The following is a 22,186-nucleotide window of genomic DNA, read 5'->3' on the forward strand; positions in this document are numbered from 1 at the left end:
CACCCCGCTGATCCTCAACACTGGGTGCGTTCTCAGCCCTCTTCTGTACTCCCTGTTCACCCACGACTGCGTGGCCATGCACACCTCCAACTCAATCATCAAGTTTGCAGATGACACTACAGTGGTAGGCTTGATTACCAACAATGACGAGACGGCCTACAGGGAGGAGGTGAGGGCCCTCGGAGTGTGGTGTCAGGAAAATAACCTCGCACTCAACGTCAACAAAACAAAGGAGATGATCGTGGACTTCAGGAAACAGCAGAGGGAGCAGCCCCTTATCTACATTGACGGGACAGTAGTGGAGAGGTTGGAGAGTTTTAAGTTCCTCGGCGTACACATCACGGACAAACTGAAATGGCCCACCCACACAGACAGCGTGGTGAAGAAGGCGCAGCAGCGCCTCTTCAACCTCAGGAGGCTGAAGAAATTCGGCTTGTCACCAAAACCACTCACAAACTTTTACAGATGCGCAATCGAGAGCATCCTGTCGGGCTGTATCACCGCCTGGTACGGCAGCTGCTCCGCCCACAACCGTAAGGCTCTCCAGAGGGTAGTGAGGTCTGCACAACGCATCACCGGGTGCAAACTACCTGTCCTCCAGGACACCTACACCACCCGATGTCACAGGAAGGCCAAAAAGATCATCAAGGACAACAACCACCCGAGCCACTGCCTGTTCACCCCGCTACCATCCAGAAGGCGAGGTCAGTACAGGTGCATCAAAGCTGGGACCGAGAGACTGAAAAACAGCTTCTATCTCAAGGCCATCAGACTGTTAAACAGCCATCACTAACATAGAGAGGCTGCTGCCAACATACAGACTCAACTCAAGCCACTTTAATAATGGGAAAGTTGATGTAATCAATTTATCACTTGCCACTTTATATTATTTATATTAGATAATGTTTACATAACCTACATTATTCATCTCATATGTATATACTGTACGCCATACCATCTACTGCATCTTGATTTAATTAGATGTATCACTAGCCACTTTAAACAATGGCACTTTATATAATGTTTTTATAACCTACATTACTCATCTCATATGTATATACTGTACTCTATACCATCTACTGCATCTTGCCATCCTGATGTAATGTATCACTAACCACCTTAAACAATGCTGCTTTATATGTTTTCATACCCTACAATACTACATTAACATTTACATTTTAGTCATTTAGCAGACGCTCCTATCCAGAGCGACTTACAGTAGTGAATGCATACATTTCATTTCATGCATTTTTTTTGTTGTTGTACTGCCCCCCCCCGGGGAATCGAACCCACAACCCTGGCATTGCACACACCATGCTGGCGTTGCACACACCATGCTCTACCAACTGAGCCACAGGGAGCAGGCCATATGTTTATACTGTACTCCATACCATCTATTACATCTTGCCTATGCCGTTCGGCCATCACTCGTTATATATTTATATGTACATATTCGTATTCATTCCTTTACACTTGTGTGTATAAGGTAGTTGTTGTTGAATTGTTAGATTACTGGTTAGATATTACTGCACGGTCGGAACTAGAAGCACAAGCATTTCGCTACACTCGCATTAACACCTGCTAACCATGTGTATGTGACCAATACATTTGATTTGATTTTGATTATATTTTTTAGCACACAATCGCAATGTCTCATGTCTTTGTGTGTGTGTGTCTTTGTGTGTGTGTGTGTGTGTGTGTCTTTTGTGTTTTGTGTGGTGTGTAAATTATTTTATAACTGCCAGGTCAGAAATGACCCTAAGACAATCTTTGTACCCTGGTGGTGTACAGCTTTCATGGAAATATGAACAAAGACAATGTTTAATTTTATTTAATGTCGGTGTCCCTTGAAGAAAACTCCATAAAATTTAAAGTTGAAAAAATTAAATTTAGGGGGTTTTCTATGCTTTTAAACATAGTGGCTGGTCATTTTTGACCCTTAAGACAACACAAGGGTTAAAGGAAAGGGGAAGTCAGGTGCTCGACTGAGGGACTTGACAACGAGAAAAAGGAGCACTCTGTCGCTGTGGAAATGTGATTGTTTACTTGTCCCGTCAATAAATCTATCCGTTTGCGTTTCGGCATGATTCACCTTTATCACACACACACCATTCATTGTGAACTCTGTTGTATTCACTACTCAGATAATGTGTGAATTGAAGGCTACAGTGTTTACACCACGATGGTGATGTAGGATGATATCAATGCTATGTGTGTACAGAAGATGTAGGATCTTCATTTGATCACCCTGTTGAAGGAGAACTTTCCTGTACTGCAGGAAATTGAAAACCTTAAAAAGGCTTCTGAAGTTCATCATTTATACTTTGAAATTTCAGACTTGATTTTCCCTTCCGAAAAATGTATCAACCCCTACAAAAAAGTCCATGAATTATAATCCACCAAATAATTCACATTTCCTGTTGCTGCAGGATTATTTTCCTGCTGTAGCAAACTGGCTCAAATTAAGATGCTGTGTGTGTGTGTGTGTGTGTGTGTGTGTGTGTGTGTGTGTGTGTGTGTGTGTGTGTGTGTGTGTGTGTGTGTGTGTGTGTGTGTGTGTGTGTAAAGAATAACACTAAGCTCCACTCATCGCAGTCATTCTGGGTTAATTTACAGCTAAAGCACGGCCACTTCTGTCAATGGAGCCACCAGACCAGCACATCAGACTAACGTTGGGTCCACTGAGGAAAACTGTCAATGAGTGTTATTTACATTGATAGGCTGGAGAGGAGCACATGGTAGCTTTGGGTCCGTACTCACAAAGCGTCTCAGAGTAGGAGTGCTGAGGATGGAACGGCCATGTTTTTATATAGGAGCGTCTGTTCTTGCTTTCCTACGTGTGATTGTTGATGTTCTAGAACCCTCAAAATGAAATTCTGGAACTCGTAGGCTTTTTTCTAGTCAGGGACTGATTTGAACCAATGAATGATCATGTCGAACAGAACCAGCAGTAGCCCATACCTCGTAGGGTCAGAGTTGAATACCCCTTTTCTATAAGGTCTAATGGACTTGTTCCTCAACACGTTAAATGCCTTTTGGAATTGAATTATATCTATGTATGTCCATAGTGTTCTTATCCTGGCTTAGCATTTGAATATACTAAATGTATTGAGATGAGAAACCTGTTTACCTAAATGTTCCTCAAAAACCAAATACATTTAAGCCGGTCTGCATATTTCACCCTAAAGGAATGTTCACATCGTTCTCAGTACTCCGTCAATAACATAATAGTAAATCCAGCCTGGATAGTCTCACTAGCAACACGGCAAATCCCCAAACTTTAACAGCCTTTCTGATACTGCGGGGTTGAGCCCCTCCCTCCCTCTCTCTCTCTCTCTCTCTCTTTCTATTTTCTCCTCTCATCCCCCTCTCTATAATCTACACACATTAGAGCCCTCAGCAGCTGCCACTGTCAGACAATCCTCCCTCACTACCACATTATCATAATTCAGTTTAGAACATTACCATATTTGCTTTCTCTCACTTGTTTTCTTTCTCACTCAATCTTTCTCGATTCCTCTCTCTCACTTTCTCTTTCAAGATCTCTTTTTCTCCCTTAGTCACACTCCTCTCTATCCCTTCCTCCCTCCCTTCCACCCTCCCTTCTTCAGGTTCAGCATGTAGATTTATCATTGTGTGTTACTGCATCAGTGTTGTGTTGCGCAGTGTGTATTCTTGCCTGTGTGTCTTTTGTGTTTTACCCTGACCCTTGACCTCCATTGCCATTGTTTAGCAGCCAGATGTGGTGGTCCTGCCCCCCGTACCCATAATCCCTGTGATCCCCATCCCAGCCGAGACCACTCCTGTCATCTCTCCACCCTCCTCTCTGCCTGCACCCGCGTCACCCACGTCACAGGTCATCCTCTCTTCCCTTTTTCCCCTCCTCTCCTCATTTTTTTACACACCTCCCATTTTGCTTCTGTTTTGGTGCTGGAGTTTAAAGGATTATTGTTTTTGAGGGAGGGACTTGCTAGTTGGGGTGGTTGTTTTGTAACCTCAGGACCTGTAGGAGAGGAGAGACAAGCCCAGTGAAGACCAAGGGATCCTGGAGGGAGTTGTCTGTTATTAACCATGTAGTTGGGGATGTTTGGGTCAATGCCATAGCAACGCCACAGCTGTAGGCTTCAGGAGTTCATATTCTGTAATAGAAGAGAATGTCATGTTGCCGTGGTAATCTCTAACCGATGCTTTCATAATGTTGTACCAAAACATGCGGAGAGTAAGTTATTATTTTCTTACCCCCCAAAAAATGTTTCTGTTTTGTCTAATATTTTTTGTAACTTTGTAATTTCTGTTGTTGTGCTTGGCTTTTGTAATGTACTTCCAGGGGAATCGCGAGGTGAAAAAATATTTTATTTTATCATGAAATATTTTGATAACCAAAAAAACGGAGTTAATTTTTTGTCTTTTTCTGTTACAGGCAAACCCACCTCCTGTGGTGGTCAACACAGACAGCTTGGACAGCCCCCCATACGTAAGTCTGCATTTCTTTACACACACACACACTGAACTGAGCCCCAAATAAACCATGGTTATTAGAGAACTGTAATGTAATGATCATGTTACCATGTTAATGACAATAAAGGATAAATACCAGGAAGTAACAGACTAGAAATACAGTGTAACCATCCTTTTCAAATCAAAATCAATTTAAATAAATCTAATTTTATTTGTCACATACACAGTTTCCAGCAGGTATACAAGGTGTAGTGAAATGCTGATGTGCTATCTCCCTCAACAAAGCAGTATATCAGTCAACATCAGTCAACATCAATAGAGTCAAGTCAAAAATAGCAGTTAAAGAAGAGGTAGTATAGTAATAATGGACTGTATTCACAAATATTAAGTGGGTAGTGACTTGGTCACGCAGCACAATAAATAGTAGATCATTGAACAGCAGCGTTGACTGTGTGTGTATGTACAGTATCTGTGCTAGTTCTGAGTGCTTGTGTGGGTGTTTATGGGTGTTTGCGTGTGTGTGGGTGTTTGCGTGTGTGAGTGTTTATGGGTGTTTGCGTGTGTGTGGGTGTTTGCGTGTATGGGTGTTTGCGTGTGTGTGGGTGTTTGCGTGGTTGTGAGTGTTTATGGGTGTTTGCATGTGTGTGTTTATGGGTGTTTGCGTGTGTGTCCTTGTGAGTGTTTTATGGGTGTTTGCGTGTGTGTGGGTGTTTATGGGTGTTTGCGTGTGTGTGGGTGTTTATGGGTGTTTGCGTGTGTGTGGGTGTTTATGGGTGTTTGCATGGTTGTGAGTGTTTATGGGTGTTTGCATGTGTGTCCTTGTGAGTGTTTTGTGGGTGTGTTTGTGTGAAAGGGTTAGATGGGTGGGTACTCAGTGCAGGTGGTCTCTAAGGTGCAGGTGGTCGCTAAGGTGCAGGTGGCCTCTAAGATGCAGGTCTGGGGGTAGCTGGCCAGCTGTCTGATGGCCTGGTGGTAGATTCCTGTTGGTTTTTATTTATATAGCACAATGCAGTTTCTGGTAAAGTGAAATACCATGTGAAAAAAAATTATGAATTTACCGATGTTACCAGCCAGAACTAGAAATCAAAGATGTTATTATGTCTGTCTGAACCTCTTTGTATGCGGCAACAACATTGTACTGTATATTTTACATTTATTATTACTTTCTGTTAGATTAACCAGGCTCACTGAAGCTACCAAATGTCCAGAATAGTGTATTTAATCTGGGCTGGGGAAATGCCTTCCATTGAGATTATGTTTATTGAGATTACAAGCCAAATCATGCTGCGTGGTCTGGTCTCTGTGCATAAATCTACTGGGGGGAAATATACAAGGTATTCCTCATCATCCCCTGTAAGCCCACTGCTAAATCTAATGGTCAATGAATAGCACCCCTATTACAGTAACTGCTGTTCCCAGTAAATATCACTATGGCCATCCATCTAAAGCCAAGTGACCAGGACTTGTTACTGTATTAAAGGGGGGGTTGGGGGGGGGGGGTGGAAGAATTGTGGGGTAGCGATATTGTAAAAATGGACTTGTGCCAGTGCATGATCCGTCCATACAGCTAACATTAACGTTACATCCTTGTAGCTAGCTAACGTTAGTTGGCTAGCTAACTGGCAACAGCAGTCAAGGACGTTTGCTATCTTATTTGTGCTTATTACACGCAAGTGTCAAGGCCAACACAGATGACTTCTGCCACTTAAAAAAACATTCCGTAGCAAAGTATAGCTAGCTTCCTTTGCTTGTAGCTTGCCTCTCACCTGACTGGTGTTAACTAGCTACTAGGTCCGGTTTTACAACTCTGAGATTCGGCTGAAAAGATGTTAGCATTATCAGAAATGCTACAAAAAGGTAGCATATCGTTGGTTTTTAATGAACGGAAATGTGCACGTGAGAGTGATTTTTAAATTATTACTTTTTTTTTTTAACTGTTGCACCTACAAACGTATTCATTCCAAATGGATCTAAGTCTAATTGTCACCTTATGGACGCTGTAGCTTTGTTTTAATACGACGTCTAGAATTTCAGCCGGTTTTGGGGAAAACATTGTCTGACGATCCCAATGCTAACGACCCTGTCAAAAATCCGGTATAGTGGTTACTGGTAACGGCCTGACGGATCATGACGAGAGGCGGGGAGTGTCTTGTGTACCTACAATCAAGTTGATTTGTGAACTTTCATCGACATTGTTGTCATATTGGCTTAGCTGTGATGGTAGGGAGAATTTAATATTGAGCTTCAACCAATACATATAATATTTACATTTACATTTACGTCATTTAGCAGACGCTCTTATCCAGAGCGACTTACAAATTGGTGCATTCACCTTATGATATCCAGTGGAACAACCACTTTACAATAGTACATCTAAATCTTTTTTTTGGGGGGGAGGGGGGGTAAAAGGATTACTTAATCCTATCCCAGGTATTCCTTAAAGAGGTGGGGTTTCAGGTGTCTCTGGAAGGTGGTGATTGACTCCGCTGTCCTGGCGTTGTGAGGGAGCTTGTTCCACCATTGGGGTGCCAGAGCAGCGAACAGTTTTGACTGGGCTGAGCGGCCATATTGTGGTGGGCGTTAGCCATTTACTTTATGTTCGTATTCTTATCTTATTGTTGTTGCGTTGTCGAGAAGGAACCTGCAAGTTAGCATTTCATTGGACAGTGTTTACCATGTGTATCCCGTACATAGCACTAATAAAACTTGAAACTTGTCTTTGAGTGTATCTAGCAGGTTAGGCTCAATACAGCTCATGAATTCCAATTCAATTCTTGATACCGCAGGGGGTCCTCAACATTGTAGACTAGAATTCCCCAAAAGGGTATTTTGTTTAATAGTGATAACGTTATTTTAGGCTATTTGGAAAAACAGGCAATTTCTTTCTCAGTGACAAAAAAATGATGACATTCTATTTTTGGTTGATATGGTAACAAATACATTGAATCAGAATATCAAATTGGGATAATGTTGTAGGTTACACCAGCAAGTATACCAATATTTGCCAGGGCATATTATTTTAATTTCACATGGTGATGTGGGAAGATAAAAGGCTAGCTAGCTTGTAGTGTTTAACTAACATGGAGATGTGGGAAGCTAAAAGGCTAGCTAGCTTGTAGTGTTTAACTAACTTGGAGATGTGGGAAGCTAAAAGGCTAGCTAGCTTGTAGTGTTTAACCAACTTGGAGATGTGGGAAGCTAAAAGGCTAGCTAGCTTGTAGTGTTTAACTAACATGGAGATGTGGGAAGCTAAAAGGCTAGCTAGCTTGTAGTGTTTAACCAACTTGGAGATGTGGGAAGCTAAAAGGCTAGCTAGCTTGTAGTGTTTAACCAACTTGGAGATGTGGGAAGCTAAATTGGCCAAGCATTGTCTGGGTTTGGCCAGGGAAAAGGGGATACCTAGTCAGTTGTACAACTGAATGCCTTCAACTGAGATGTGTCTTCCACATTTAACCCAACCCCTCTGAATCAGAGAGGTGAGGAGGGCAGCCATAATCAACATCCATGTCTTCAGCGCCCGGGGAACAGTGGGTTAACTGCCTTGCTCAGGGGCAGAACGACAGATTTTGACCTTGTCAGCTCGGGGATTCGATCTGACAAGATGTGGGAAGCTATTAGGGGTGTAACTTTTTTCTAATCATAATTAGTCTCATCATGCAGCCTTACAATGTATTTAAAATCTAAACATATAGCCCAACGTTTGCAGAACAACTAAAGTTCCATTAATAACTCTAAATTAAGCATGTAGGAGGACCTGTTTCTATGTTAACCTCCACAAAGAATAGCCACATGTGAGCAATCCCTCAAATCGTTTGGAGAAAATATCCTTTCTATGTAATTCAGCTTTGTTCAATTGTATTCTTCATACTATAAAATAATGCCTTGGAATTCTAAGCTTATCTTGTCTGCTAAATGAACGAGTGTAGCCCTTAGTCAAATGGCATAGCTAGATCAGGACCTAACATAAGGACAACTCAGAGAATGCTTTTCCTCTGAAATAGACTACATTTTCTTCATATTATGTTCCTTTAGACCTGTCTAAAATAAATAATGGATTTATTGTGAAGGTGTAGGCTGTATTACATGGATTTATTAGACTGTAGATGTTCCAAAGGTCTGCATCAGTGGCTTGTAGGCTGCGTGTGGAAGCCAGGAGATGCTAAATGTGTTTATATTAATTAACCGTCAGTTAAAGTGAGACCGGCAGTTATTTGCTTGACAATCACCAGCTGTCAAAATTTCATGACTGCCACAGCCCTAGGTATCTAATTACCAAAAGGTGAATGTTGCTCTAAAACAATCTGACTGCGATAAGTATGTGGAAACCTTTACTGTCCCTATTCTCATCTCTCACTCTCTCTCGCTCACCCCCATATCTGTGGCCAGTCTGGTACTGCAGTGTTTAGTGTAGTGAGGGGGCCAGCCCCTGGGGCCAGTCTGGTACTGTAGTGTCTAGTGTAGTGAGGGGGCCAGTCTGGTACTGCAGTGTTTAGTGTAGTGAGGGGGCCAGCCCCTGGGGCCAGTCTGGTACTGCAGTGTTTAGTGTAGTGAGGGGGCCAGCCCCTGGGGCCAGTCTGGTACTGTAGTGTCTAGTGTAGTGAGGGGGCCAGTCTGGTACTGTAGTGTCTAGTGTAGTGAGGGGGCCAGCCCCTGGGGCCAGTCTGGTACTGTAGTGTCTAGTGTAGTGAGGGGGCCAGTCTGGTACTGTAGTGTCTAGAGTAGTGAGGGGGCCAGCCCCTGGGGCCAGTCTGGTACTGTTGTTCAGTGTAGTGAGGGGGCCAGCCCCTGGGGCCAGTCTGGTACTGTAGTGTCTAGTGTAGTGAGGGGGCCAGCCCCTGGGGCCAGTCTGGTACTGTAGTGTCTAGTGTAGTGTGGGGGCCAGTCTGGTACTGTAGTGTCTAGTGTAGTGAGGGGGCCAGCCCCTGGGGCCAGTCTGGTACTGTAGTGTCTAGTGTAGTGAGGGGGCCAGTCTGGTACTGTTGTTCAGTGTAGTGAGGGGGCCAGCCCCTGGGGCCAGTCTGGTACTGCAGTGTCTAGTGTAGTGAGGGGGCCAGCCCCTGGGGCCAGTCTGGCACTGTAGTGTCTAGTGTAGTGAGGGGGCCAGCCCCTGTGGTCAGTCTGGGTGATAGGAAGGCATTTGGTATTTAAAGGCCTTAGAGTCCCATCAGGGAGCTTAAAGCCTGGGTTACAGGATCACACTCAAATAGCCCAAATCAGGGACAGGGCCTTGTGTAACACTTTGGCATTCTGGGGTTGGTTGGGAGATTAATTGTTGGGTGTCTATTTATTTTCCTAATGCAACTTTTATTAATGACCTCTAATCCCTCCCCAGCAGTGTGTGTCTGTCTGTGTCTGTCTGTCTGTCTGTATTTAATATTTTATTTAACTCGGCAAGTCGGTTAAGAACAAATTCTTATTTACAATGACAGCCTACCGCAGGTAGCCTAGTGGTTAGAGGGTTGGACCAGTAACCGAAAGGTTGATGGATCGAATCCTTGTGCTGACAAGGTAAAAATATGTCGTTCTGCCCCTGAACAAGGTAGTTAACACACTGTTCCCCGGGCGCCAAAGACGTGGATGTCAATTTAAGGCAGCCCCCTTCTGATTCAGAGGGGTTCGGTTAAATGCTGAAGACACTTCAGTTGTACAACTGACTAGGTATCAGTTGTTTCGCTTTACCCCGTCCAAACCCAGACGAAGCTGGGCCAATATTGTGCTGCCCTATGGGACTCCCAATCACCGACAGATGTGATACAGCCTGGATTCGAACCAGGGACTGTAGTGACGCCTCTTGCAATGAGATGCAGTGCCTTAGACCGCTGCGCCACTCGGGAATGTATGTTTCTGCATATTATTTTATTCCTGTCTTTGTTATTTAACCAAACTGTCATGCAGGAGGGTGTCAGAGGAGAGCGAGAAATAGAGGGAGAGGAGACATGGAGAGAGGGAGGGTGGGAGAGGAGAGTGAGAGAGAAGAGAGAGGCAGGCAGGCGAGGGAGAGAGGGGGAAAGAAAGGTGAGAGAAAGAGAGATGGTAGACCAGGGCTGTCCAACCCTGCTCCTGGAGAGCTACCATCCTGTAGATTTTCACTCCAACACTAATCTAGCACACCTGATTGTAATAATTAGCTGGTTGATAAACTGAACCATGTTAGTTACAACTGGTTGAAGCGAAAACATACAGGAAAGTACCTCTCCAGGAACAGGGTGGACACCCCTGTGGTAGACAATAGACATAAATGTGAATCTACTGCTGCCTTAATGAAGACACGCACTGTTGTTACATGGCTTGTGAACTTAGTATTATAGTGGTGGTAGAAGTGATGGTAGTGGTGGTAGAAGTAGTATTAGTGGTGGTAGTATTAGTGGTGGTGGTGGTAGTATTAGTGGTGGTGGTGGTGGTAGTATTGGTGGTGGTGGTGGTAGTATTGGTGGTGGTGGTGGTGGTAGTATTAGTGGTAGTAGTGGTGGTAGAAGTGATGGTAGGGGTGGTAGTAGTGGTAGTGGTGGTAGAAGTGATGGTAGTATTGGTGGTGGTAGTATTGGTGGTGGTGGTGGTAGTATTGGTGGTGGTGGTGGTGGTAGTATTAGTGGTGGTGGTGGTAGTATTAGTGGTGGTGGTGGTAGTATTAGTGGTGGTGGTGGTAGTATTTGTGGTGGTGGTGGTGGTAGTATTAGTGGTGGTGGTGGTAGTATTGGTGGTGGTGGGAGTATTGGTGGTGGTAGTGGTGGTAGTATTAGTGGTAGTAGAAGTGATGGTAGGGGTGGTAGTAGTGGTGGTAGTATTGGTGGTGGTGGTAGCAGTTGTGGTGGTGGTGGTGGTACAAGTGATGGTGGTAGTATTATTAGTAGTATTAGTGGTAGTAGTAGTAATATTAGTGGTAGAAGTGGTGGTGGTAGTATTAGTGGTGGTGGTGGTAGTATTATTGGTGGTGGTGGTAGTATTAGTGGTGGTGGTGGTAGTATTAGTGGTGGTGGGGATGGTAGTATTAGTGGTGGTGGTGTTAGTAATATTAGTGGTGGTGGTGGTGGTAGTATTATTGGTGGTGGTTGTAGTATTAGTGGGGGTGGTGGTATTATTGGTGGTAGCATTGGTGGTGGTAGTAGTAGTATTAGTGGTAGTGGGGGTAGAAGTGGTGGCAGTAGTAGTAGTAACAGTGCATTCAGAAAGTATTCAGACCCCTTGACTTTTTCCACATTTTGTTAGGTTACAGCCTTATTCTAAAATGGTTTCGTTTGTTTTTTCCCCTCATCAATCTACACACAATACCCCGTAATGACAAGCAAAAACAGTTTTTTATTTTTTTTTATTACTTTTTGCTCATTTATATAAAAAAAATATATAGAAATCACATTTACATGAGTATTCAGACCCTTTACTCAGTACTATGTTGAAGCACCTTTGGTAACAGTTACAGCCTGAAATCTTCTGTATTTGGGGAGTTTCTCCCATTCTTCTTTGCAGATCCTCTCGAGCTCTGTCAGGTTGGATGCTGCACAGCTAATTTCAGGTCTCTCCAAAGATGTTCAAGTCCAGGCTCTGTCTGGGCCACTCAAGAACATTCAGAGACTTGTCCCTAAGCCACTCCTGCGTTGTCTTGGCTGTGTGCTTAGGGTTGTTGTCCTGTTGGATGGTGAACCTTCACCCCAGTCTAAGGTCCTGAGCGCTCTGGAGCAGATTTTCATCAAGGATTTTCATCAAGGATCTCTCAAGTATCTCTCCAAAGAGATCTATCTTGGATTCATCAGACCAGAGAATCTCGTTTCTCATGGTCTGAGAGTCCTTTAGGTGCCTTTGACTGAGGTGTGGCTTCCATCTGGCCACTCTACCCTAATGGCCTGATTGGTAGAGGGCTGCAGAGATGGTTGTCCTCCTGGAAGGTGCTCCCTCATCTCCACAGAGGAACTCTGGAGCTCTGTAAGAGTGACCATCAGGTTCTTGGTCACCTCTCTGACCAAGGCCCTCCTCCTCCGATTACTCAGTTTGGCCTTATTTGGTATCCTTCCCCAGATCTGTGCCTTGACACAATCCTGTGTCGGAGCTCTGCGGACAATTCCTTCGACCTCATGGCTTGGTTTTTTCTCTGACATGCTCTGTCAACTGTGGGACCTTCTATAGACAGGTGTGTGCCTTTCCAAATCATGTCCAATCAATTGAATTTACCACAGGTGGACTCCAATCAAGTTGTAGAAACATCTCAAGGAGGATCAATGGTAACAGGATGTACCTGAGCTCAGTTTCGAATCTCATAGCAAAAGGTCTGAATACTTATGTAAATAAGGTATTTCTGTTTTTTTTTACATTTTTCACTTTGTCATTATGGGGTATTGTTTTTGGATTGCTGAGGATTTTTTATTTATTTAATCAATTTTCGAATAAGGCTGTAACGTGACAAAATGTAGAAAAAGTTAAAGGTTTTGAATACTTTTCCAAGGCCCTGTAGTAATAGTGGTGGTGGTTTTCTGTTTACTTCAGTTTCCCTCGCCACTGAGCTCCGGACAGACACACACAGCTGCTGGTAGGCTAGTTGGGAATGTGATAAGAAGTAGGTAGGCCTATTTTATGACTTTAATTCCCCTTTAATGCTGAGTGGTTATCAAAAGGGAGAGAACTAGAAATATTTTTCAAATTGGCTACGATGAGGAACTATTGTCATTCTCAATGGATGTAAAACCAGACTTTGTTTAATTACTGTTTGAGGCAAAGAAAAAATTACTTTGAGAAGCTCCACAGTGATGGTGAGTTAAGACAATCAGAAATGTCAGATCACATACACTGCTCCAAAAAAAATAAAGGGAACACATAAACATCACAATGTAACTCCCAGTCAATCACACTTCTGTGAAACCAAACTGTCCACTTAGGAAACAACACTGATTGACAATACATTTCACATGCTGTTGTGCAAATGGAATAGACAACAGGTGGAAATTATAGGCAATTAGCAAGACACCCCCAATAAAGGAGTGTTTCTGCAGGTGGTGACCACAGACCACTTCTCAGTTCCTGTGCTTCCTGGCTGATGTTTTGGTCACTTTTAAATGCTGGCGGTGCTTTCACGCTAGTGGGAGCATGAGACGGAGTCTACAACCCACACAAGTGGCTCAGGTAGTGCAGCTCATCCAGGATGGCACATCAATGCGAGCTGTGGCAAGAAGGTTTGCTGTGTCTGTCAGCGTAGTGTCCAGAGCATGGAGGCGCTACCAGGAGACAGGCCAGTACATCAGGAGACGTGGAGGAGGCCATAGGAGGGCAACAACCCAGCAGCAGGACCGCTACCTCCGCCTTTGTGCAAGGAGGAGCAGGAGGAGCACTGCCAGAGCCCTGCAAAATGACCTCCAGCAGGCCACAAATGTGCATGTGTCTGCTCAAACGGTCAGAAACAGACTCCATGAGGGTGGTATGAGGGCCCGACGTCCACAGGTGGGGGTTGTGCTTACAGCCCAACACCGTGCAGGACGTTTGGCATTTGCCAGAGAACACCAAGATTGGCAAATTCGCCACTGGCGCCCTGTGCTCTTCACAGATGAAAGCAGGTTCACACTGAGCACATGTGACAGACGTGACAGAGTCTGGAGACGCTGTGGAGAACGTTCTGCTGCCTGCAACATCCTCCAGCATGACCGGTTTGGCGGTGGGTCAGTCATGGTGTGGGGTGGCATTTCTTTGGGGGCCGCACAGCCCTCCATGTGCTCGCCAGAGGTAGCCTGACTGCCATTAGGTACCAAGATGAGATCCTCAGACCCCTTGTGAGACCATATGCTGGTGCGGTTGGCCCTGGGTTCCTCCTAATGCAAGACAATGCTAGACCTCATGTGGCTGGAGTGTGTCAGCAGTTCCTGCAAGAGGAAGGCATTGATGCTATGGACTGGCCCGCCCGTTCCCCAGACCTGAATCCAATTGAGCACATCTGGGACATCATGTCTCGCTCCATCCACCAACGCCACGTTGCACCACAGACTGTCCAGGAGTTGGCTGATGCTTTAGTCCATGTCTGGGAGGAGATCCCTCAGGAGACCACCCGCCACCTCATCAGGAGCATGCCCAGGCATTGTAGGGAGGTCATACAGGCACGTGGACGCCACACACACTACTGAGCCTCATTTTGACTTGTTTTAAGGACATTACATCAAAGTTGGATCAGCCTGTAGTGTGGTTTTCCACTTTAATTTTGAGTGTGACTCCAAATCCAGACCTCCATGGGTTGATAAATTGTATTTCGATTGATTATTTTTGTGGGATTTTTGTGGTCAGCACATTCAACTATGTAAAGAAAAAAGTAGTTAATAAGATTATTTCATTCATTCAGATCTAGGATGTGTTATTTTAGAGTTCCCTTTATTTTTTTGAGCAGTATATATAGACCTACATTTGCGTGCAGGCCAGGTAGCCTAGGCCTAGTTCTATGCGTTATCAAGTGCGTGTCCTTACTCAAGATTGACAGGAGGGCTCCAAACAAATACAATTAATAAATTGATAACTCGTAAATGGAATTAAATAAACCTTTTCTAACAAGTTAGCCTAGGTGGTGTGCTCTGCAAACAACATGTCCACTCCTACAATGACAACAGTAAGAATGTAATAATAGTATATTGAATCTATTAACAGAAATTACCATAAACAAACGCAGATGAAAAATTAAAGGAATTTATGGTAAATGTACTACTGGTGTCTCGTGCTCTACAAAATAAATCTGTCGACCAACAGCCTATGGACCAAACAATTGACCAGTCGACTAAATGAGGTCAGCCCTATCCACAATACTAACCTAATTGAGAGTGAAAAGGAGGAAGCCTGTACAGAATATAAATATTACCAAACATGCATCCTGTTTGCAACAAGGCACTAAAGTAAAAGTGAAAAAAATGTGACAAAGAAATTAACTTTATGTCCTGAATAAAAAGCGTTATGTTTGGGGCAAATCCAAGGCAACATATCACTGAGTGCCACTCTTCATATTTTCAAGCATGGTGGTGGCTGCATCATGTTATGGGTATGCTTGTCATCGGCAAGGACTAGGGAGTTTTTTAGGATAAAAAGTAATGGAATAGAGGAAAGCACAGGCAAAATCCTATTGGAAAACCTGGTTCAGTCTGCTTTCCAACAGACATTGGTAGACAAATTCACCTTTCAGCAGGACAATAACCTACAACACAGTCATATCTACACTGGTTGCTTACCAAGACAACATTTAAATGTTCCCGAGTGGCCTAGTTACAGTTTTGACTTAAATCGGCTTGAAAATCTATGGCAAGACCTGAAAATGGTTGTCTAGCAATGATCAACAACCAATTTGACAGAGCTTGAAGAATCTTTAAAAGAATATTGGCCAAATACAGTATTGTACAATCCAAGTGTGCAAAGCTCTTAGAGACTTACCCAGAAAGATTCACAGCTGTAATAACAGCCAAAGGTGATTCTAACATGTATTGACTCAGGGGTGTGAAAACTAATGCAAATGAGATATTTCTGTATTTCATTTTCAGTACATTTGTAAAAATGTCTAAAAACATGTTTTCACTTTGTCATTATGTTGTATTGTGTGTAGATGGGTGAGAATATATATTTAATCCATTTTGAATTCAGGCTGTAACAACAAAATGTGGAATAAGTCAAGGAGTATAAATACTTTCTGAAGGCACTGTATATAAACATCTATTTTTAAAACTGGTTTGTGTGAAAGAACATGAAAGTGTCCAGTCCAAATGAACTATTTTGGGACGGATGATCTGATGTGCATTTTGTGTAATTCTGAAGTACATAAAATTACATTGGGCTTTCCCTATAAACCTGCATGAAAATACAATCAAATAATAGTTTTTAAAATGTCATATGTTTTGGTTCATATCAGTGGTTGTTCGTATTATCTTGATCACCAACTAGAGCTTATAGTTTACCCGCTTTTAATATATATATTTTTTTATTATTTTTTACCCCTACATCGCTGGTGGTTATGGTACTGTATGTGTGTTGGGCGGGGACAGAGCAGTCCTGCTGTCATCCTCTCTCTCCCAACACGCCTATCACCTCTAATCCTGTGGAGATTATCCTCTCGCGCCACACAAGACGACAGCATTAGCGCTGTGCTCTGCTCAGAAAGCCCTGCTGCCACCCTGCCTGCTGCACTATTCCCCACAGAGCAGAGGGGATTTTCACATTGATAGCCAGCCTGTCCTGCCCTTTATAAGGCTGCTACTGAGGGGGGAAGCTCTGCTCTGATCTCACACAGCCACTGTTTGTTGTAGCTACAGTATAGTCCCTCACACCTCTTTCTTTAACGTCTTCAGTTTGGCTTTTGAGGAGGAATAGGTTATCAAAATGAGACATCTAGTGGGAGAGACGGTTTGATCTTTCAATCGTCTCATGTTCCATCTTTCCAATATAGGCACCCTCTCCTGGGCCAATGTAGACAGCTCTCTTTATGATTCCCCCCCGATAATGAATGGCTGATGTCTTGTGTGTTGTCTTTCAGGCGAATGGATCTGAAGCAGATTATGAGTATGAGGAGATCACACTGGAACGGGTAAGTAAGAATGAACATCACGGCTCCATTTAAATCCATCATCCATGGTTCTCCTTTCCATTAAATAGGTGCCTCTACACTTAGGTTTTCTATGTAAATTAAAGGTGTTTAAATACATTGAAGGTTTCGATTTGTATCTATAAAGGTTAACGTTTGAATGAAGATGTACTTTTAAAAGGTTAAAACCATGCAAGATATTTCATTTTTATTTTTACCTAGCTATAATTATTTTCAGTTGATAATGTTTTTTGTTTTTTTAAATGTACATAGTGTTCTAGGGCTCTGTCTTCCTATATGATGTAATGCTGTGTGTCATGAAGGAGGGAGATAATCAAGGAGAGCAGGGAGGAATCGAAGGAAAACAGGGAGAACAGGAGAGCGAGCAGGGAAAGGAGGGAGAGAAGAAGGGGGAGCAGAGAGAAAAGGAAGAGCAGGGAGAGGAGAAGGAAACTCTTTCTGTGTCTGCCTGTAGCTGCAGGGCTCTCCTCTCTTCCCTCTCTCTTCCTCCTCTCTTCCCTCTTCTCTTCCTGACCTGATTCAGCCACTATCTGCGTTTGCATCACTAACTCTACATTAAGACACAATGCACTATTCTGTCAGAGACACGCACACCGCCCCCAACCACACACTGAGCCTTAGTTTAGGCCCTATACTACTGCCCTATAATACACACTACACTGCCACTTCCCTTCTCCAACCATACATATATAACCCCCCCAGACATACACAGACATTTACATTGAAATGGGTCCTAACCATGGAGTATAATACACTCAGTATAATGCAGCCTGAATGTGTCAGTATTTGAAGTGGGGATGTACTCATAATGCTATACAGCAGGATCAAATTATGAATAGAAATGATGGAATATTTGATTATTATATTTTAATTAAACAGTATACTTAATGCTGTACTGTAGAGCACATCATGATAACATTGTAATGCATCTACATACTGTATGTTGAAAATATGGCTTTATATAACATAACAGTTGATCTGAACCAAACTCTGTTTCTCTCTTCTGCCCCTCGTTGTAGGGTAACTCTGGGTTGGGCTTCAGTATTGCGGGGGGGACAGATAACCCCCACATCGGCGAAGACCCCAGTATCTTCATCACCAAGATTATCCCTGGGGGAGCTGCAGCTCAGGATGAACGTCTCAGGTGTGTATCGTCATCATAGGATTAGGAATGACAACACTGGAGTGGACATGAACCTTCTTATGATGGGAGAAACGTCAGCCATTTTGGTCAGGGAAGATGGTCAACCGTGGTTTGGTACTGCTGTTATAAGATAGAACGCAGATAAATTCACACTATGTTTGTTAGCTAGCTAGCCCGACAGTTTCAGAGGAATGATTCCAACGTCCCAGTCGGTATTAAATGGAACATCGTGGTCCTGCCCCCTGTTGGGGGGGAAACAACCTGTGGTTACCGAGGTTACCCCATTTGCTCACAGCAAAAAACAACCTTTTTCAAACGCATTTTTCTTGTTTGCTTTTTTTTGTTGTCAATTACAAAACTCCATTTAAGATAAGTACATGTCTAAAGATGACTTTTCAACATTGCCTGCACCAGAGCTCATTCAACGTGCCATTGGAACACAGGAGTGATGGTTGCTGATAATGGGCCTCTGACTGATGTATTTGATTCCCATGACTAAAGTGTGAATGACTGATGTATTTGATTTGTATTTTTTATTTCACCTTTATTTAACCAGGTAGGCCAGTTGAGAACAAGTTCTCATTTACAACTGCGACCTGGCCAAGAAAGCAGTGTGACAAAAACAACTCGGTTACACATGGGATAAACAAACGTACATTCAATAACGCAATAGAAAAATCTATATACAGTGTGTGTAAATGTAGTAATTATTCTCCTGGCAGCGGAGTAAATGATTGATGTATTTGATTCTCTTGACTGCAGAGTGAATGACTGATGTATTTGACTCTTCCTGCAGAGTGAATGACTGATGTATTTGACTCTTCCTGCAGAGTGAATGACTGATGTATTTGACTCTTCCTGCAGAGTGAATGACTGATGTATTTGACTCTTCCTGCAGAGTGAATGACTGATGTATTTGACTCTTCCTGCAGAGTGAATGACTGATGTATTTGACTCTTCCTGCAGAGTGAATGACTGATGTATTTGACTCTTCTGGCTGCAGAGTGAATGACTGATGTATTTGACTCTTCCTGCAGAGTGAATGACTGATGTATTTGACTCTTCCTGCAGAGTGAATGACTGATGTATTTGACTCTTCCTGCAGAGTGAATGACTGATGTATTTGACTCTTCCTGCAGAGTGAATGACTGATGTATTTGACTCTTCCTGCAGAGTGAATGACTGATGTATTTGACTCTTCCTGCAGAGTGAATGACTGATGTATTTGACTCTTCCTGCAGAGTGAATGACTGATGTATTTGACTCTTCTGGCTGCAGAGTGAATGACTGATGTATTTGACTCTTCCTGCAGAGTGAATGACTGATGTATTTGACTCTTCCTGCAGAGTGAATGACTGCATCCTGAGAGTGAACGAGGCTGACGTGAGGGATGTGACCCACAGTAAGGCTGTGGAGGCCCTGAAGGAGGCCGGCTGCATCGTCAGGCTCTACATCCGCAGGAGAAAAGCCCTCTCGGAGAAGATCCTGGAGCTCAAACTAGTCAAAGGTCCCAAAGGTAACGGGTCTGTCTGTCACCGTGGAGATTAAAGCTAAACTTTAGTGATATGATTTCATCATACTTTAAATGTGTTGAGTTGATATGTAACTTTCTGCTGCATGTTATTTACTCTCTGTGGTTGGTTGTGCTCCTAGTGATACCCTCTGAATTAGCGGCTCCCAAACTGTGGGGCGTGCTGTTGTAATAGTAGAATGCACAAGGTGCCATTTCTAAATGCGGGTAGTGCATCAGCAGGTTTTCCTCTTGTAATGTCAGTCATTGCCGATCTTACAGAGTTATTTATAACTTGTCAGAAATGTCTAGGGCCCGGTTTCCCAAAAGCATCTTAAGGCTAAGTTCATCGTTAGAAGCTTTTGTTAGGAGCATCGTTAAAGCATCGTTAAGTTTCCCAAAACCATCATTACTGAAGATGCACTTGTTTAGCGACTCCATCAGAGCACTCATAGAACAGAGAAGTGCCCTACCACGTCACGTTGTACTCAGAAAGACCTCCGTTAAACATAGAATCAAGGCATCTGTCTCTCTTGTGACCGCCGATAACTTCACAAAGACGTTGACTACAAATACAAAGTTGCAAATGTCTTTGCAATTGTTACAAACAAGAGAAGGATTAAAAATATGCTTCAAATGAAAACCCGAGATGACTGCATTATAAGTTAAATAGCCTACCTACAGTATAGACTACATAGGCCTTTATATTTCAATGATATTGAAATAAATGTCATGTCCATTTTGTTTTATTTGGCTACTGTCTATCATTTCTGCCTTCAATATATTTAATGATGTGTAGCCTCACATGTATGCAATGATGTTCCACGTCTTAAAGAAATGCTTTATTGTAGGGTAAACATTAGAAAAAGCTGCTTCAATATTTGCAGCCATAGGTGATATCTTTCTATGAGCTGATTCATCGTCAGTGTTGTGGAATAACTATGATGTTTAAGGTAAGATTTGAATGGAGAAATCTGATCCGAGAGCAGCGCTCCCTTTCTTTCCATCCTATCAGTGTCGACACGTGCCTCAACAACTCACTTAGTGAACGTTCTCCCTGCGTGGTTGTTTTGGGAAACGCATGTTACGTCTTCGGTTGTTGTAGGAAACACACATCGTTAAATACACTCGGAAGCCTAAGCTCCATTGCTATGGGAACCATGCCCAGATCAACTAGCCCTCCCACTGGGCACAGACCTCCATTTTAACTGATGTGAAATCAACCAAAAATGTCACCATGTCATTGGATTTAGGTTCAAAGTTGGGTGAAAAAAAGACAATGCCCTTACATTGATGACTCAGTTTTCCACGTTGATTCAACGTCATCACAATTGTTGTTGAAATGATATGGAAACAATGTTGATTCAGACAGTTTTTGCCTAGTGGGATGTCAGATACCGTTTTTTGTAATGTTTGAGTCACTCAGCTATCACATGAACACAACTAGTACATGACAAAATGTGTAGAATAGCAGGAAATGTGCTTTAAAACTGCAAAATGTTCTCTCCACCCCATGGCAAAATGTGTAGAATAGCAGGAAATGTGCTTTAAAACTGCAAAATGTTCTCTCCACCCCATGGCAAAATGTGTAGAATAGCAGGAAATGTGCTTTAAAACTGCAAAATGTTCTCTCCACCCCATGGCAAAATGTGTAGAATTGAAAGAAGTGAGCTTAAAATAAAAGCTGCACCCCATGGCAAAATGTATAGAATTGCAGGAAATAATCTTTAAACCTGCGAAATGATGGAAGGGGGACGACCTGAGTGAAAAGGTTTGGGATCCACTGCTCTGAATTAATATAGTATTTATGCTGTTATATTGTGTTGTAATGTACTCCCCTTCTCTCAATCCCTCCCTCCCTCTCTCTCTACCCTTCTCTCTCTCCCTCCCTCCCTCTCTCTCTACCCTTCTCTCTCTCTCTCTCTCCCTCTCTCTCTACCCTTCTCTCTCTCTCTCTCTCCCTCCCTCCCTCTCTCTCTCTACCCTTCTCTCTCTCCCTCTCTCTCTACCCTTCTCTCTCTCCCTCCCACCCTCTCTCTCTACCCTTCTCTCTCTCCCTCCCTCTCTCTCTACCCTTCTCTCTTCCACCCTCTCTCTCTACCCTCCTCTCTCTCCCACCCTCTCTACCCTTCTCTCTCTCTACCCTTCTCTCCCTCCCTCTCTCTACCCTTCTCTCTCTCCCTCCTTCTCTCTCTACCTTTCTCTCTCTCCCTCCCTCTCTCTACCCTTCTCTCTCTCTACCCTTCTCTCTCTCCCTCCCTCTCTCTCTACCCTTCTCCCTCCCTCCCTCTCTCTATACCCTTCTCTCTCTCCCTCCCTCTCTCTCTACCCTCCTCTCTCTCCCCACCCTCTCTACCCTTCTCTCTCTCTACCCTTCTCTCCCTCCCTCTCTCTACCCTTCTCTCTCTCCCTCCTTCTCTGTCTACCTTTCTCTCTCTCCCTCCCTCTCTCTCTACCCTTCTCTCTCTCCCTCCCTCTCTCTACCCTTCTCTCTCTCTACCCTTCTCTCTCTCCCTCCCTCTCTCTCTACCCT

At 43.5% G+C, this 22,186-nt stretch overlaps 1 protein-coding gene across 6 annotated transcripts in view; it reads left to right on the top strand.

Annotated features, from left to right (window-relative positions):
• Positions 1–22,186, top strand: part of LOC115158802 (disks large homolog 1-like) — a 197,018-nt gene that overhangs the window by 166,436 nt on the left and 8,396 nt on the right. For 3 of the 6 annotated variants that reach the window (XM_029708134.1, XM_029708140.1, XM_029708138.1), the window contains 5 exons: positions 3,734–3,856; positions 4,421–4,474; positions 16,931–16,981; positions 18,019–18,143; positions 19,490–19,659. In XM_029708134.1, the coding sequence (XP_029563994.1) occupies positions 3,734–3,856; positions 4,421–4,474; positions 16,931–16,981; positions 18,019–18,143; positions 19,490–19,659 (523 nt within the window). The remainder of the gene's footprint in view (positions 1–3,733; positions 3,857–4,420; positions 4,475–16,930; positions 16,982–18,018; positions 18,144–19,489; positions 19,660–22,186) is intronic. The other 3 variants (XM_029708136.1, XM_029708137.1, XM_029708135.1) reach the window with 2 other exon arrangements.

Source organism: Salmo trutta, chromosome 22 (genome assembly GCF_901001165.1).
Source record: "Salmo trutta chromosome 22, fSalTru1.1, whole genome shotgun sequence".
Classification (NCBI taxonomy): domain Eukaryota; kingdom Metazoa; phylum Chordata; class Actinopteri; order Salmoniformes; family Salmonidae; genus Salmo; species Salmo trutta.